General features: G+C 37.4%; 3 protein-coding genes across 3 annotated transcripts in view; 2 read left to right on the top strand and 1 right to left on the bottom strand.

The window, feature by feature from the left end:
- dlgap3 (discs, large (Drosophila) homolog-associated protein 3) overlaps positions 1-6,395 on the top strand; it is a 176,933-nt gene extending 170,538 nt beyond the window's left edge. Inside the window, exons 9-12 of the mRNA XM_065292315.2 lie at positions 753-1,225; positions 1,424-1,515; positions 4,379-4,525; positions 4,998-6,395. Coding sequence (XP_065148387.1) covers positions 753-1,225; positions 1,424-1,515; positions 4,379-4,525; positions 4,998-5,300 — 1,015 coding nt within the window. The 3' untranslated portion in view covers positions 5,301-6,395. The remainder of the gene's footprint in view (positions 1-752; positions 1,226-1,423; positions 1,516-4,378; positions 4,526-4,997) is intronic.
- Positions 6,396-10,694: 4,299 nt separating this feature from the next.
- ilf2 (interleukin enhancer binding factor 2) lies at positions 10,695-15,929 on the bottom strand. The gene is made up of 14 exons (XM_065292314.1): positions 15,806-15,929; positions 15,271-15,330; positions 13,469-13,511; positions 13,260-13,364; positions 12,797-12,874; positions 12,558-12,660; positions 12,378-12,443; positions 12,037-12,153; positions 11,874-11,952; positions 11,704-11,791; positions 11,556-11,617; positions 11,349-11,463; positions 11,172-11,262; positions 10,695-11,090 (listed from the first exon to the last, which is right to left on the bottom strand). Exons 1-14 carry the CDS (start codon positions 15,808-15,810, stop codon positions 10,939-10,941), a joined length of 1,164 nt encoding a protein of 387 aa, XP_065148386.1. The 5' UTR covers positions 15,811-15,929; the 3' UTR covers positions 10,695-10,938.
- A 784-nt stretch (positions 15,930-16,713) lies between these two features.
- LOC141281072 (uncharacterized) overlaps positions 16,714-18,020 on the top strand; it is a 53,432-nt gene continuing 52,125 nt past the window's right edge. The window contains exons 1-3 of the mRNA XM_073812731.1: positions 16,714-16,783; positions 17,172-17,243; positions 17,374-17,622. Coding sequence (XP_073668832.1) covers positions 17,222-17,243; positions 17,374-17,622 — 271 coding nt within the window. The 5' untranslated portion in view covers positions 16,714-16,783; positions 17,172-17,221. The remainder of the gene's footprint in view (positions 16,784-17,171; positions 17,244-17,373; positions 17,623-18,020) is intronic.

Raw genomic sequence — 18,020 nt, 5'->3', positions numbered from 1 at the left:
ACACACATACACACATACAGGGGGTGTTGATGTGCTAAGAACAGTGAGTGAGATGAGAGAGGATAAATACAGCGAGTACGCAACACTCCACAACTTGTGAAATGATGTCATTGTCACTCATCCATCTTTTAGTCTTGTGATCATCATTTACCTCTGCATCTCTTTATTGAGTTGACAGAAATGTTGGCTTGGAGTTTGGTGTTTAATTAATTTAAAGTTCAATGCATCTGCTATTGCAGTGTTGCAGTCATTAATTTGGGTGATACATCATTGTGTTTCGTACTGATAAAATCATTTTTGAAGGTGTTGTCATGTATGCTAGATGTGTTGGTCTACTTTTATGAAATAAGTCTTTGTCTATTATTCTTAGGCACAATATTTGACTTAAAACACATTTTAAAAATCAAAGCCTTTAGTTCAAAATGGTTTTATGATCATGAGAACCCAGCTGTATAAGAAATATACATTAACTCTATTACTGGTAATACAGGTGTTTAGTAGACTACTTAAGCACTACTATGCTTTTAAGTAGTATGTTTGTAGTGTATAACGTTTAAATAATTTTTTTTTTAGTACAATAATAACATAATAATGTTAACATAATTTAAAACAAACTTTTCTCTAAACGTTTGACAGACTGTCAAAAAATAAAGCACAAAGTTCAGATTTAAATTTAGATTATGGTATGCCCAACAGACATGCGTATCAGCATCTCAAAATGTCAAAAATCATCCTGGTGTTATCTATTCCAGACGAGCTCGTTTCAAACGCTCCAACAGTGTAACCGCAAGCGTCCAGGCTGATCTGGAGACAGAAGGTTTCGGCGTGCTGACCGTCCCCACTCAGGACAAGGGTCTGCAGTTTGGCTGCTCGTTCCAGCGCCACTCGTCCGAACCGGAATCGGCCGGTCAGTTTGCAGAATACCGCACGGTGCACACACAAGGCCAATGGGCCTACCGCGAGGATTACAACACCGGTTACACCACTGAGCCCGGACCCCCAGAACTGAGAGCCCTTCCTCGCTCACACTCCCCTCTGCCCTTGGCCCCCGACCGGGGAGGATGGAACGAGGGCCCGCGGAGCCTCCCAGACTCGGGCCGAGCCTCACCCTGCGTACGGGATGGAGAGTTTTTCCTCCGTCTCTTGCAGACAGAAGTGGAGAGGATAGAGGGATGGTGCCAGAATATGGAAAGAGAGGCAGAAACAAATGAGCTGCCAGAGGAAGGTAAGTGGAGAATAAAGATGTTGATTTTTATTATGCAGTGATGTCAGGTCAGCATGCTGATTTCTCAGGTGTATGCCGCGATGAGAAACTACACCTGTGTTCATTTGTTGTGTATAAGATTTGCTCCCAGTCTAAATGCTGAAATTTATGCCGAGTATGTTTTTACTTCTCTTTCTTTCCTGTGATGGGGTGGATTAGTACTGGAGCTCATCAGAGGAGCTGTTGGCAGTGCACAGATGCTCATGTCCCAGAGAGTTCAACAGTTCTTCAGGATGTGCCAACAGAGTGTGGTGAGTGTTTTTAAATTGCTGTTTATCTGCATAGCTGTGAAGTTCATCTTCACAATAACTTGATATATACCCCCTGAATGGTTTATTATAATACTTCCCTATTTTAACATAAACACTCTTAAAAATAAAGGTGATGAAAGGGTTCTTCACAACAATGCCATAGAAGAACCATGCATCTGTGAAACCAAGCTAAAGTCTTTTCATGGTTTTCTTTTTGCGATTTACTGTTTTCTACATTAAATCACCCTGCTGTACATAATGTAAAGAACATTATGTGAAAATTACCTTTTAATAGTTTAAAAAGCACCTATTACATTGCTAAAATAACAACATTATTTCGTGCATTTGGTATAATACAATGTTCATAAGTCGCATATTTGTAGCAATATCCAAAAATACATTGTTTGGGTGAAAATGATGCCAAAAATCATTAGGAAATTATGCAAAGGTATTTTGTAAAAATAAATGCAGCATTTTTGTCAAATCAACATATACACTCACCTAAAGGATACCTAGGAACACCATACTGTGTTTGACCCCCTTTCGCCTTCAGAACTGCCTTAATTCTACGTGGCATTGATTTAACAAGGTGCCCATATTTATGGGAAAGCATCTTGCAGTTGATGGAGATTTGTGGGATGCACATCCAGGGCACGAAGCTCCCATTCCACCACATCCCAAAGATGCTCTATTGGGTTAAGATCTGGTGACTGTGGAGGCCATTTTAGTACAGTGAACTCATTGTCATGTTCAAGATGATTCGAGCTTGGTGACATGGTGCATTATCCTGCTGGAAGTAGCCATCAGAACATGGGTACATGGTGGTTATAAAGGGATGGACATGGTCAGAAACAATGCTCAGGTAGGCCGTGGCATTTAAACGATGCCCAATTGGCACTAAGGGGCCTAAAGTGTGTCAAGAAAACATCCCCACACCAGTACACCACCACCAGATAGAAATTGAGACTCATCAGACCAGGCAGCATTTTTCCAGTCTTCAACTGTCCAATTTTGGTGAGCTCTTGCAAATTGTAGCCTCTTTTTCCTATTTGCAGTGGAGATGATGAGTGGTACCCGGTGGGGTTTTCTGCTGTTGTAGCCTATCCGCCTCAAGGTTGTGCATGTTGTGGCTTCACAAATGCTTTGCTGCATACCTTGGTTGTAACGAGTGGTTATTTCAGTCAAAGTTGCTCTTCTATCAGCTTGAATCAGTCGGCCCATTCTCCTCTGACCTCTAGCATCAACAAGGCATTTTCGCCCACAAGGCTGCCCATACTGGATGTTTTTCCCTTTTCACATCATTCTTTTTAAACCCTAAAAATGGTTGGGCGTAAAAACCCAATAACTGAGCAGATGGTGAAATACTCAGACTGGCCCATCTGGCACCAACAACCAAAATTGCTTAAATTACCTTTCTTTCCCATTCTGACATTCATTTTGGAGTTCAGGAGATTTTCTTGACCAGGACCACACCCCTACATGCATTGAAGCAACTGCCATGAGATTGGCTGATTAGATAATTGTATTAATGAGAAATTGTGTTAATGAGTGTATTTTTCTTAACCAATTAATAGTGATGTAGTACTCGAGTCCGAGAACGGTCTCAAGATTTCTGCTTTCTCTGACTCGTGTCGGACTTGTTCCTTCAAAGATTCGGTCTTGACTCGGTCTCAGACCACAGTGGGAGGAGAAGGACTAGTAATTTCAGACCGAGTCCTCGAGACCAACGCATTTTGTTATGTTCATATAAAAAACCACACATAACAATAATGATAAAATGCTATGTTGACAGGCATTATTTGAAAATGACGTCCCATGGTGCAATGCAAAGATACTGCCCTCATAGCCGTTTATTTTTCTCTAGAAAAAATATGCAGAAGATGATGCATGTGGTAGGGATTTTTTAATGATAGTAAAACTGACATGTTTTTATGGTCTTGGTCTCGACTGGGTCTCGACTCCTAAAGGACTTGGTCTCGACTCAGACTTGCTTCCTCAAAGACTCGGTCTTGACTCTGACTCGACTCTATTTTAAAACCAACGGACTCAGTCTTGACCCGGTCTCGACCCTTCAAAGACTCGCTCTTGACTCGGACTCGGCATAGGCGGTCTTGTCCCCATCACTACCAATTAAGATAAACAATTTCAACTTGTTTTTATAAGTTATGTCAACTTATCACAGGTCAAAACAGTATCTCAGGTCAATAGTAGGTTAAATTGACTTGCAAAACCAAGTACTGTAAATATATAGAAATGATTTATCATTAGTAATATGTGTTGCTAAGGACTTCACTTTTAAGGCGATTTTCTTTATATTTTGATGTTTTTGCACCCTCAGATTCCAGATTTTCAAATAGTTGTATCTGGGCCAAATATTGTCCTATCCTAACAAACCATACATCAATGGAAAGCTTATTTGTTCGGTTTTCAGATGTATATTGGTTTTGTGGTCCAGGGTCACGTATAATACTGTGCAAACATCTTAGGCACATTCGATCCTTCCCCACTAAACAAAATGTTTATAAGATGTTCAATTATCTTTTGCTTTATTTCGTCAGTTGGGAATATAATTGTAGATTTCAAAACATTCATCACCCAACTGAAGCGATAAAGAGTCATATTTACATTTTCATGCATTTTATCCAAAGCAAGGTATTTAACTGAGAATTTTAATTTTCTTACCAAAAATGCTGCCGGGAGACTCCTGAGAACACAATTCAAGTTAATCAGTTTTGGTAGAACGCTTCATTAAAATTAATCATCTGAACAAACGGTTCATCAAAAAGAATCTGACCTAATCAAAAAGCACCCTATTCTCATTCTCTCTCTCTGCATGACTTCTGAAAATCTTCTTTGGTCGTAGGATCCCTCATCATACCCTCAGCCCACCACACAGGATCTGACCAGTTACTGGGACATTCTGCAGCTTGCCATCGAGGATGTTAGGGTGAAGTTTCAGGATCTTCAGCGGCTGAAGGATTCGGGCTGGAGGTTGCTTCCCGAGAAGAAGGTGAGAGTGGACATCCGCTCTGCTCCGGTCACTGCACGTCTCCACTCCAGTGCCAAAACAGCAGTAGGCGGGAGAACTTTTCATATGTCGGTCCCCAGCAACTCTCTCCCATCAACTAAACACCATAAAAAAAACAAAAGGAACTAAACAGTAGAGGCTGATTTACTGCACAGAGAGCTGTTCATTTGCCCTTAGATAGCCTAACAAATCTTTAACCTCTGTTGTGTTGTAATACTAATTTTTTTCTGTTGTCTTTCTTTTTACTGTCTGCTGCTTCCACAATGTCACGTCACATCCTAAACAAACTAATTCAACATCACTATCATTTGCAACTTCATGCTGCTGTCCTTATCTATCACGGTCTCCATATCCTATCCTCTGCTTTTATGTGTGCGTTTCCGTCCTCCTTCCCTACGTTCTTCATTCATCCCCCCAATAACCATTCATAATGTCCCACCACTTCCCCTGCTAGGAGGACAAGAAAGTTCCACCTCCGTTACCAAAGAAACCGGCTGGCGGTGTGACGGGTAGCCTGCGGGCCGAGAGCATGTCCGAGGCTGCGGTGGGGGGTGGCGGAGGAGGCATGCTGGTGGTCTCACGAGGGCGTAGCGTGCCCGAACGGGACAAATCGCTGGACATGGGCGACCGTCAGAAGTTGGAGATGCGACGCAGGTTACTCCAGACAAAGCGCTCGGCATCTTTTCGACAGAATTCTGCCACGGAGAGCGCAGACAGTATTGAGATCTACATCACAGAGGCTCAGACAAGACTCTGAGGGACTGTACCACGACCCCTGAACAACTCTTCATCGACTCTCACACCTCTGCACAGACGTCCGCATGGTCAGACAGCGAGTGCGAACTTCAATGGTGGCCTCCAAGTATGCTGCTGGTACCTGTGCTTTTGTTTGTTTGGGATCTTGGGATGGTAGCTTGCATTTTATTTATTCATTTATTTCGAGCAAGTGTTCATATTCTAAAAAAAAGGGCTCATCTAGCACAACCACATGGTTTGAGATTGAGACTTTATATAAATATACAAAAACCTTAGGACTGTTTGAATACACCACATTCTAACACACATACGGGTGCAATATCATTTTTTTTGAGAGGATCGCATTATTTTAAATAATAGACCTTCTTTTGATATATTAAAGACAAGTGGTGACTGTGTACGTGTTTCCTAAATGTTTCCACAGTGCAGCCCCTTTCACTGTGACACAAGCCCACTCTTGTGGCCATAGTAGAGCAATGCATACTGAAATCTCAGACTAGATCTGCTTTATCTAAATATTAAGTTAAAAAAGTAAAATAAACGCCCTTTGCCCTTTATCAAATTCTAACAGGGATCCGTCTCCTGTATATTGCAATATCATCTAACAATTGCATTCACCCCAATGAGAAAACCAACACACTCTTTATAAAATGAAATGATAAATATTTAGTTTCCAATAGCCAAGCTTCCCGAACAGGAGTGCTTTCACAAACAACAGTGGATGGACGCAGGGGTGAAGAAGACAATCTTCAATGTCACACATGACCTGCACACTGAAGAATTTTCATTTAGAGAGGAGGTTAAGCATCTTATTCATTTCACCCCTCTGCCTTTTTCATAACAGATGAAAACTAGCAAACGTGAAATCAATGTAGCTCCATCACTTTGGCTCAGTGCTTTACTTTATTTTTTTCATTTTTTAATCTGATTCTAGTTAGAAAAGGGATGAAATAGGCTTTATGCCCAGCTGCACTACTTCCTGAACTTCAGCCAGCTCCTTGTTTCCTGTCTGCCATTATTGGACAAACTGATTAATCCAGGTGTGTCTGATTATTGTTGTTGTGACTACTGAGGTCAGGCACACCTGGATTGATCTGTTTGTTTGTGACTACTGACGTCAGGCACACCTGGATTAATCAGTTTGTCCAATAATGGCAGACAGGAAACAAGGAGCTGGCTGAAGTTCAAGAAGCAGTGCAGCTGGGCATAAAGCCTATTATTCAAATGAAATGACTTTTCTAGTACACTGTGTGTTCGGCACTGGTCTGGCCCACATCACCCCCTCCTTTAAATTTAATTGAGGGTCACACTAACTTGCTACTTTAGGTTATATTTGTATTGTGCTAACTATTTGACGTCCACTTTTCACCAAAACGTAAATTTGTTGAACGTTACTGATACAATGTGTGGGAATTTTGTATGTGCTCACATTAGAACAGAAACATCACAATGTGGTGGATCGTGTGTTTGTGTGTAAACTGGGAATCTTGCAAAATCATCTTTCTGAACTATATTGCCATCCGTTAGTTTAAAAGGAAATGTTTGCATAAATCCTCTTTAAAAATGTATGTTCAACCATGGAAGCAGATGGGAAATATTTTACTGTGAGATGTATATTTTATAAAGTACCTTTTTAGATTAGAGATTGTCAAAAGTGGTGTTATAATATTATTAATATAACATTATTCAGTCTCAAGAAATTGGAGAGGCACTATAGCTCTGTGGACTTGCATATTGTAGTTGGACTTAGCGGAGTCCACTTTGTGTGCTTTGTGTCATGGACTGGCAAATAATTTAAAACAAGAAATAGGTGACGGCTTCTTGCCATGCTGTCCACAGGCAAAAAATATAATCTCTTTTCTATATCTTCACTATCTACACGTGCCTAACAGCACTATGTGTGGCTTTTTTTAAACCTAACTATTCAGTATTATATATGACTCACATACAGTATGTGTTGCTCTAACAATATAATTTGTTCAACTTGATCCAGCTAATAACCACCTCACACTGGATGTTTCTATGTAACCTGCATGCTTTTATTAATCCATAAAAACAAACAAACTCTTCTATCCAAACTGAAGATCTTTATTCTATGTGTATTTATCTATATATTTATTTAAAAATGACCACACTCACATTTTTGTAATTTTTCTAATGCCATCTCAATTTGGTCTAACAGTTATTTTATATGTATGCAGTATATATAATGTTACATAATTCATTTTATTTAGTTTTTATTTATTTATTGTTTTGTTTTCATCCATAGATTTGTTTTATAACGTCAGGTCCTACGCATTTTTAAAGCTTGAAAACAGTAGTAAAAGACGCATTTTGTAGATGCAGCAAGTCTACGAAGACGTAAAGCACAACAGACTATATTTCTTCCACTGTGAAGGACTCCTGCCTTCCCGAAACACTTAAAGACTGTCTGTATATGGCACGCCGTTGGAATTTCCAGTCAGCGTAATAGGTTGATCTTTCTCAAGGCCATATGTTTTTGATACACCAACAAAACATTTCGAGAAAGACTGAACGCATTTTCCCCACCAAGCTTTCTGAAGGGCGACTCGTTTACTTTTTCAAGCACCTGCTGATACCGAAATCAATATTACACTCAAGGACCGCTCCGAAAGAACATGTTTGATGTTTCCGTAGAGTTTATGTGGGATGCATATTACCCCAGGTCATGACCCAGGTATGTGAAGTCTCTTAATAGGTCGGATGGCTCAAACTCAGCTGAGCATATGTTGGCGAATATGACTATACTGTATATGCCATAAGCAGATTTAGCTAGAATAAGTGATGAATATATTTTAGTTGCACAGAGGAGCTTGTAGCTGTGTATGGGGCACTGTGATGTAGACCTTACATTGGATTCTACTGCATAACTGATCACTGGATATTACATGGGTCATAGACTTACAAACAATTACTGTGTAATTACAAAATAATACCTTCTCACATTCTGTTTTTGTGTACAGTAAATATATCTGTTGCAATTTAAGTTATTCATGTTAATACTCGGATTGTTATGATGATTACTTGTATATTATTGATTTCAGATACAATGAGAAAATGTTATTGCAAATAATAATATTATTATTATTATGAGAAAATCTATTCTGTATTCTCCAGGCTGTTAATGATGTATGAAAGCAACCCTGGTTAGATTCTATTCTTTTGTTTGTAATTGCTGCTAATGTAGAAAACAGACTGAAGGAAGATGGGACGTTTCTAAAAATGAATAACTTGTATTTAGCAGTTGCATGCGAGGAATTACATGCCAGGACAGAAAACATGAACATGTAGACTCGCAACTGAGCATACTTTCCCTCTTTAATGGAAAAAGAATATATATATAAATATATAAATGTGGGCAGTTTGTGATGTAGCAAACATTTTAAGTATTGAGTTGCAAGAACATTGTGGAAAATATTTACTACTGTTATCAAGATGTTTTTTTTTTTTTTTTGCTTATTATGTTTGAGACAGTGCCAAGGTTAAAAAGTTAATTTTGTATCTATGCTTCTTACATTCAATATCACCTTTACCAAGCAGAGCAAATTGCAATAGCTTACAGCAATTTCACCCTTATCAGTATTTTATTTTATAGACTTAAAATAATCACTTTTACGGATTTGTTGAAACCGGGTGGAAGCCAGATTTATGGCACAGGTGACGTATACATCGATCATGTGTTTAGTCTATAGTTTGTTTGTTTTCTTGCTACTGATATGTACAGTTCAATGTCTGCTATAGCATTAATCGGAGAGATGGCACACTGTGATGTGGTTAAACTAAACACAGAATGTAATATTGTCAACAGTTGTAAACATTTTCTAAACAATTATAAAGCTATTTTAGCAAGGTAAAATATCTGCCGTCTTTGTATTTGATTCTCTTCAAATTCAAAGGAAAGTTAATTTCTTATAATACTGAATAAGTAGCAAGGATTTATTTGTAGTAATAGCCAATGATAGACAGGATGGGTCAAAATGAATGATTTTTTACACCAAAAATCATTAGGATATAAAGATCATGTTCCTAGAACATATTTTAAAATATCCTACCATAAATGTCAAAAATGTGTTTATCATTAGTAATATGTGTTGATAATATGGACTTAGTTTGAACAATTTATATGTGATTCTCAATATTTTGCACCCTCAGATTTCACATTAGTTGTATCTCGGTCAAATATTGTCCTTATATCAATGTAAAGTTTGTTTAGCTCATTGTATAAATATGAATAAAAATTACCCTTATAAGGACTAATGTGTTAAAGGGACAGTCCACTTTTTTTGAAAATATGCACATTTTCCAGCTCCCCTAGGGTTAAACATTTGATTCTTACAGTTTTGTAATTCATTCAGCTGATCTCTGGGTCTGGCGCTAGCACTTTTAGCATAGCTTAGCACAATCAATTGAAGATTAGACCATTAGCATTGCGCTAAATAACCAAAGAGTTTCGTTATTTTTCCTATTTAAAACTTGACTCTTCTGTAGTTACATCGTGTACTATGACTGCCGGAAAATAGTCCCCTTGGTTACTTTCAATAGCAGGGGACCAATTTTGCAGCCATATTACAGCAGCAAAGTTCTTGATTATTACGCCAGTTTGAGAGTATAGTCCAAGCCATATCTGCCTAGAAAATTGCAACTTTTAATTTTGTGTCGGTTTTAGTACACGTTGTATCTACAGAAGAGTCAAGTTTTAAATAGGAAAAATATCCAAACTTTGTTTTTTAGCGCGATGCTAATGGTCTAATCAGATTCAATGGATTATGCTAAGCTATGCTAAAAGTGCTAGCGCCAGACCCGGAGATCAGCTGAATGGATTCCAAAACGGTAAGAATCAGATGTTTAACCCTAGGGGAGCTGGAAAATGAGCATATTTTCAAAAAAGTGGAATGGCCATTTAAGGTCATGTGACCAAACAAACTCAAAATACCCAAGAATACAATTTACTCTACACAACAATTACTTTGCTTAAGAGGCGGAAAAAATAGGCTACACAAAGTAAAAGTGGAAATAAAATTTAATTCACTGATAAAAAAACAAATGACAGGTACAAAACATGAAGTCCCTAATAACCGTATCAGAATGGTCATGGTGAGGAGAAAAATTAGGACAGTCAAGCGCCTTTTGGTCCTTATTGAAATTAGCTGTTACTGCCATAGGCTTAAAGGGACAGTTCATCCAAAAATGTAAATTCTTTCAGCTTTTACTCAATCTCAAGTTGTTACAAAAATTTCGTCTCTTTGTTCTGCTGAACACAAAGGAATATATTTTGAGGAATGTTGGTAACCAAACCAATCAGAGACCCCATTGACTTCCATAGTATTCTTGTTCCTACTATAAAAGTCAATGTGGCTTCTGATCGGTTTGGTTACAAACATTCCACACAAAATGTTTTCCTGTGTGTTCATCAGAACAAATAAATGTATAGAGGTTTGTAACAACATGACAGTGAGTAAATGACAGAATTTATATTTTTGGTTGAACTATCCCTTTAATTCTAGGAAAGGCTAGACTGAAGAAGAAACCAAGTATTAAAATTCACGGTAGGATGACAAAAGGATCAGTAATAAAACAAAATTAAATACAAAACTATCTGTCCAAAAGAGACAGAAGTATTATTCCTGGGTCTCCATGCTTTCATCTTCCCCTTCTCCTCCTTCCTCCAAAGCTTCATCTTCCTCTTCTTTGCGCTCTGGAGGTTTCTCATAAGCTTTTTCAGATGGGGTAACGATTACTCCATCCCAGGTGGACATCTCAGTGGTGAGATCTGCATTGACACAAAAATTAGCCTCAGAGATGTGCCGGACTAAATACATAAAACAAATGCAATAAAAAAAAATAAACTTACAACTAGCATCTCCTTCGAGGCCCAGGATTTTGCGAGATCCACCATGAGACAGAACTCTTACCAGTGTTTGAGCCGTGAAGCACACCATGTCCTACAGGCAAAGATCCATCAGGTTACCGAATCTTTAATAAAGATAACTGTTTGTTTGAAATACAATCTAAATTCATCCAACATTACCTGTTGTTCCAAAGTCATGACAGTGTGCACACGGAAGTTTCCACTTTCACATGGATCGGTAATTCCGACAGAACCTGGCAAGAAAAGTCCTGCGGCAAGCATCTGAAGACAACGCCTGCAACACACACAATCATTTCATATTAAGCTCCACAATAAGTTTATATCAATAACTACAAGCAGGGTAAAAGCAAGCATGCAGTAGCTTACCTGTAGGCAACGTTAAGCGGCAAGGGCTGTCTGGAGGGGTTGTTCATGACAGCAGAATGGCCCTACGTACGAACAAACATACGTAATCTTATAATCCAGTGCTGTGAAGAAAAGATAACCAGCTGTTAAATAAAAAAACAATGCTCACCAGCAGATCCAGAATCCAGGGTGTGAGAGGCTCAAATCCAGAGAATCTGACTCGCAGGTCTTTCAGTAAGCGGATCAACACTTTCACACTAAAAACAGAAAGCAGAGTGAGTCACGGGTGGAAAGACATTCAAATTAACTATGACCATTAAGACAAAAAGTGGCACTTACGTTGAATGCGAGGCATTCTCCTCAAACCAACGAGCGTGGCGAATGGCAGCCAGAGCACTTTGCAGAACCTTGATGTCCACTGTAGGAGTAAGAGGATATTTAATAAGCCAAATGCTTTAAGGAACAAGTTGTAAAAATCACCAGTGTCTGATAGCCGACATACAGTGTAGCTCTGGGTCCAGTTTGCGCAGGTTTGGTGGGACCGTGGTGATGAGGATTTTCACGGTGGCATCAGCAGAGCTGATCTCAAAACCAGTCTCATTGGTCAGCATGGAGAGCACTGGGAGGTGGAAGATTTTGAAGAGAAACAACGTAAAGCAATTTCCCAAATTCAAGTTACATTTACTATGATAACACTTTTTAACTTATATAAACTTGGTTTTATTTTGTATTAACCATTGTAGACATACTGAAATGTGTATGCTATACATGTAGTTTATAGTTTGGATTATGAACATGAAGGGGTTTAACTAAAACCATATTGGCTTGAAATTTAACACTTACCCTCAGAAGGGTCCTGTGTACGCAGGGTCTCCACTACTTTATTACCTAAAGCAGCGACGGCTTCCACTGAAAAAAAAATATTGTTGTATTTAAAAAAAAATTATATTAGAAAATTGGAAGTGACCCATTCAGCACTCCTTTAATTACCAAATATTAAACTTGAGGAATAATGAGACTTACAGGTGGGCAGGATCTTCAGGATAACCACAAGATCAGCTACATTGTGTCCTGTGGTCATGGTGCCTTTTTTATAGGAGCCCACTTGCCTTACTTCTTCAATTTGCTGTTAAATGAATTGTTAAACATGAATAAAGTGTGAGCTGAAATCTGAATTTCCTATTTCAAAACATCACGTCTTTGAGGCATCTCAAAAACAAATGTATAATACTTAAGTGTCTTGTTTAAAATGTTTGGCTTACCACTTCAAAGCTTCCAGGAGCAACGATTAGATTATCAATGACGTTGTTTATCTTAGTGACCAAGGACAAAATTGAAGCCTGCAGAAGAGAAATTGATAGGACAAGAAACTATTATTGTGAAATAAATATGAGATGGTATTGCAAACAGCCTACAACGCCGTAAAATAATCATAAGATCTAAATCATGTTCATGGTATGACAGCCTACATGTACAAGTGCCTATGTCTAGACTTTGTATTCTTTAATTTTTCAGCAATTCAATTAAACTTAGACTATATAACAAACAACAATCCCTAGACTTCCTTATTAGTATAAAACCATCCTAATACTTCAACAATTACAAAATGATCAAATAAAGCATATGATGTTATATTTCGACATGATACACAATGTTAAGATTATGCACTAATGACATCCCGGGTCTCTAAAGACACAAGTTAGGGTTAACAGTAGATTACTGTACCTGTTCAACTGCAGTAGGAGTCAGATCTTGGTTTCTTTTCAGCAGGCATTCACTGAAACCAGTCTCATCAGGAGCTGGTTTTACTCGGGGGAACGCCATCTCACACTATAACAAATAATTCAGACTATAACACACTCCAGACAAATAAATAACTCCCGTCATTTGCCAAAGTTTGTTGGGTTGTTTCATAAGTAACTAAATACACTTACGACATAGAAGTCAAACGGTATATGAGGAACAAATGGCCGATACCTGTAAGTGCAGAAATCATAAGCAGTGATGTAATGCGAAATCATTTGTAGTAAACATACACATTTTATACAACCAAAGAGTGTAGAACCCCAGAAGCGAAACTCTGATGTTCTTTTTGGTAAACGCCACTAGGTGGCACTTCGGTAGTGCAGGCACCATTTTGGGGTGAGAATGCCAACTCGACAACACCACAGATACACAGAATCGCAACGAAAGAGATGTCCAGCAACACACTGCACAAACTATCAGTGTGACAGTACACATATTGCCTTTCATTGTTTTCAGCGAACTTTAACTTTTTTTTTGAGTAATAGTAAATCTTAAGCCATAGAAACCATAAAAATGATTTATATGCATATGATACAAAGAAATAATTAAAGCTTATTAAATGTATTTGCTGAATTAATTCATTTTATTGATAACTTTTTTTGTAGGTAACATTATGTTTACCACTTGGGAAACGGTCCAGCGTTATTATAACATGTATAACTTCATTCTTACCTGGCATACTTTATAATATTATAGAGAAATTTTACATTAATGAATCTCACAGCCAAATCAGAATTTGAAGTAGCAATAAAAAATTCTCAAATTACATCACCAATAAATGTTGTATTGTCTTGTATATGTTTTCTTTTCTCAGTGGTGGAATCCAACCATTAGCACACATTAGAGGTAGTTTCATGATTTTGTGTAACTATATATTTATTTACTATTACTATTAATAGTTACTTTCACTCCACTAGGTCTAAAATATATGTTTTACGTTTTACACACTAAAAACACGATGATCTTATAGAACACGATGCATTCCTGTGCATAATTGAATAATTTTTTAGACAGTTTTTTCTGTTAACATTGATTTAACGTACATTAATATAAGACAACACTGCTAAATCAGTTTAATATCAAGCTGTTATATTCCTCTCATATATTTATGGTCCAAAATTTCAAATTACTCAGATGCATGTCCTTAATTTAATTTTATATGTTAGTATAAATTCAGTGAGTGTAGGCTATAGACTCCTTCAAGGTTTGTAAACATTGAATGACTATCGGGTGAGCCCGCAGCATGGGGTCAAACTGTTCATACCATTTAAGCTTTCTAGTTTAATCTAACAGGGCTGAAAAATTATGATTTACCTGAAATGAAGTGAGCACTACAAACACAAGCCTCTTTGATCTTTGCATTGTCCCAGTCTGCACGTTTAATTGCTTGCAACTAGAAATGTTGTATTTTTCCCAGAAATCCCGAAAAACTTAACGGCAGACCTGGTGCGATTTTCAAAGCCCACGACACAAGTAGGCATTTTTGACGATTCCGAATAGTACGCAACTCAATCTGCTGTAATGACTTTACTGACCCCGACATGCGCAGTGGGAACTGCCTGTGACGTGAACTGTGAAGGGGTCTATATAATGCTAATGCTTGAACTACTAAAATTACATAATTTACATTTTTTAGAGAGCAAAAAATATGGAAGACACAAAATCTGTAAAAAAACCAAAGTATTTAATGTTCACTCTAGTAAACGTAAGTTAATTTTGTGTTATCGGTATCTACACTCAGGTTGGATTTCAGCATTACTGTACATTTATTATATAAGTAGCTAATAATGTCATAGCGACAGCAAGCAGCTATTGGACTGCGGAGTTGCTTTCACCCCAAAATGGCGGAGGCACAGGACTGGTGTTGCAATGGAAAGCCCTATTGAGTTTCGCTTCTTGTCAGTAGTATACGTTCTTTGATACAACTCACCCCTGGACCAAACCTCCACGGGAGCCGAAGCGGCCGCCCCTCCCCCTGCCGCGATCTCCTCTGGAGACAACAACAGAAGACATTTTCAATAAGCGTTTTACACTGTTGCAAGCAAATTACAAGAAAAACTCCAACACAACAGAAAAAAATCCAAGAAATATCAGAGAAATTAATCTATTAGAAAATAAAAATGTCTACCACTACTACTGAGCATTCACATGAACAATACAGATCATTCATTGACCGTTCACAAAATTACTACAGGTTTACTACATATTATTTTACAAACAACGACATAAATGTTAGTTTAGTGTCACGACAGTTTAAAACATTTTGTTTGATATCAAACAGATTATTTTATCGAATACGCACCAACAAAATATCAGTTAGCATAGCAACATGCTAACAAGCAATGAATCAAACTAGCTAACCTAGCATCAAATTAAAACCAGTTAAATATTTTATACGGATTGCTATTTGTAACATACTTAATAAAGTGCAAGGTTAGTTAAATCCAAGTAAATTAATTTATTACCTCATTGCGTAAGACGTTTTGGCAGTTTTATTAAACACGCGCTGGTGAGAAATGATCTCCCTCCGACTGCAGCTTGCACCGGCTCTGGTCTGCGGCTGCGCTTGAAGCGCTTCTCTTGAACTGATAATTTTCAGTTTAAAAGTCCCTAAGAACGCTCTATAATAAAAGTCTCAGTTACCTTATCGCTTTGTCTAACCAAACTCCCCCGTGCTTTTTTAGACAGTTTAAAAAATACTTTCGTTTTAAGCGTAGGCACATTATACATTACGGTCACTAATATGCTTACATAAGTCCTTACACAAGTATCTGTACATAACATTTGTAAATATACAGGCTACTGTGTCTTAAGATGTTGTATTTTTATTGAAATGATTTTGTTATATGTTTGATGTATTGGAACCGAAGAAAATTTCTTGCATGTGCAAGCACACTTGGCAATAAAGCCTTTTTTATTCAGAAAAAGTTTTTTTGCATTTTTACATATTTTTATTTCACTTATTCAGACATTTTTACTTTGCTTTAAAACTGTATTTGTTATTCAGTGAGGACAGCAGAGCCAGATATTCATGATCATTGTTTATTTGTGATGGCATAATGTCAAAAACAGATCAGGCTGTTTGCACAGGTTGCATTTTCAACTCTGCATGACACAAATGTTATGTTTTATATGCCAAACTAGTTTGTACAGTGTGTTGCAGTGGGTGTTTGATATGATGGCATGTCAGGGGTGGACCTGGACACCGCCTTTATCAGAGAAAACCAGACAAAATACATTTAACTCCCACAGCCAATCAAACGCACGGAAATACAAAGCTGTCCAATTTTACGTAGACTACGCAGCCATCGTGCATGTGCTAAAGCCAGATAAAATTGTTTGTGAACAAATTCATAAGGCTCGCATTTGGACTCATTACTCCAATGTGACTCCATCATCAGAACACAGAAATTTATAGGATTCATCCAGTGACTCAACAGCAGGTAAGATTACATTTGATAAAATCCACTTTCTTGTATAAGTGACATTTCAAAACTACATGTTCTGTTTAAAGAGTTTTAAAGTCTACAGAATTATAATGATAAGACCTGTACAGATAGGTGCAATGCACAAAGTATAAATGACATAGTATAACCAGTTTTTATTGCAATAATCTTTCTTATTTTTACAATTATTTTACATTATATTAAATTAAACACTTTAAAAACGTATAAGTTGAAAGGATGATCAAATACTTTACCCTGCAATGGATTTTTCAACATATTTAAAAGAACAGCCACAATTCTTGATCCATAATTGCTGCGCCAGTGTTTCCCTATGCAAAAAATTGTTGCTATACTATGTACAATAATTAATTTGCATATGTTTCAGTTCACACTTCACATGAAACAGTTGTTTTAACGAAACATGTATAAGCAGCCATGGAAGAAACCAGAGATTACGGTAAGATTTTTTTACACCACACAATGCAATAAAGTTACATTTTAATAAACGTGTTTATTAATGTGTTAATAAGCACATTTATTTAATGTGATTGTAAACAACTATTTACAACTCTTCTGTTACCAAACAGTTGGAGACTTCCTTAAAGAATTCAAGGATCTGATAATTGCAAGAGCAACACGGGTCAGTGAAATTGCAGAGGCAGTTATTTCCCAAAGTCTGATCCATGAAGTGGCATCACGACGTTTGCTGGCCGCTCCAACCCAGCAGGAAGCAATGCGGCTCCTGTTTGAGGCTTTGGAAAGAGAGCCACCCCAACACAGAGTGTCATTTCATTTGATCCTGAGAATGACAGAGCCTGAACTGATTCAAGAATTAGGTCAGAATATTTCTCTCCTTGTTTAATAACAATAGTGATGTAACAATTTTGACCCTGGACCACAAAACAGTCATAAGTAGCACGGGTTGTATGAGTCAAAATTTAGGATTTTTTTATGCAAATATTATAGGATATTAAGTAAATATCATGTTTCATGAAGATATTTTGTAAATTTCCTACCGTAAATATATATTTCCACAACAAGATAATTTTTGTCAAAACATGTTTATTATTATGTTATCATGTTTTTTTATTGTGCTACTTAGCTTTATTTTTTAGTTATGAAGGCTTAGATCAAAACAAACCAACTGCAGTTTGATTTATATTAATTGGAATGCACAACGTGATTTGTGAAATATTAAAACATTTAGTTATCTGGTTTTGGGACCAAACTCTCC

The sequence above is a fragment of the Paramisgurnus dabryanus genome, chromosome 19 (genome assembly GCF_030506205.2).
Source record: "Paramisgurnus dabryanus chromosome 19, PD_genome_1.1, whole genome shotgun sequence".
In the NCBI taxonomy this organism is placed as follows: domain Eukaryota; kingdom Metazoa; phylum Chordata; class Actinopteri; order Cypriniformes; family Cobitidae; genus Paramisgurnus; species Paramisgurnus dabryanus.
The sequence above is the reverse complement of the archived record's forward strand: the minus strand, read 5'-3'. Positions and strand labels throughout refer to the sequence as shown.

Excerpts from the sequence above, each read along its gene's own strand:
- ilf2 (XM_065292314.1), bottom strand. Across the intron at positions 13,512-15,270 it reads CGTGGAGGTTTGGTCCAGGG|GTATCGGCCATTTGTTCCTC; the intron begins GTGAGTTGTATC and ends CTGCACTTACAG. Across the intron at positions 11,618-11,703 it reads CCTGGATTCTGGATCTGCTG|GGCCATTCTGCTGTCATGAA; the intron begins GTGAGCATTGTT and ends GTTCGTACGTAG.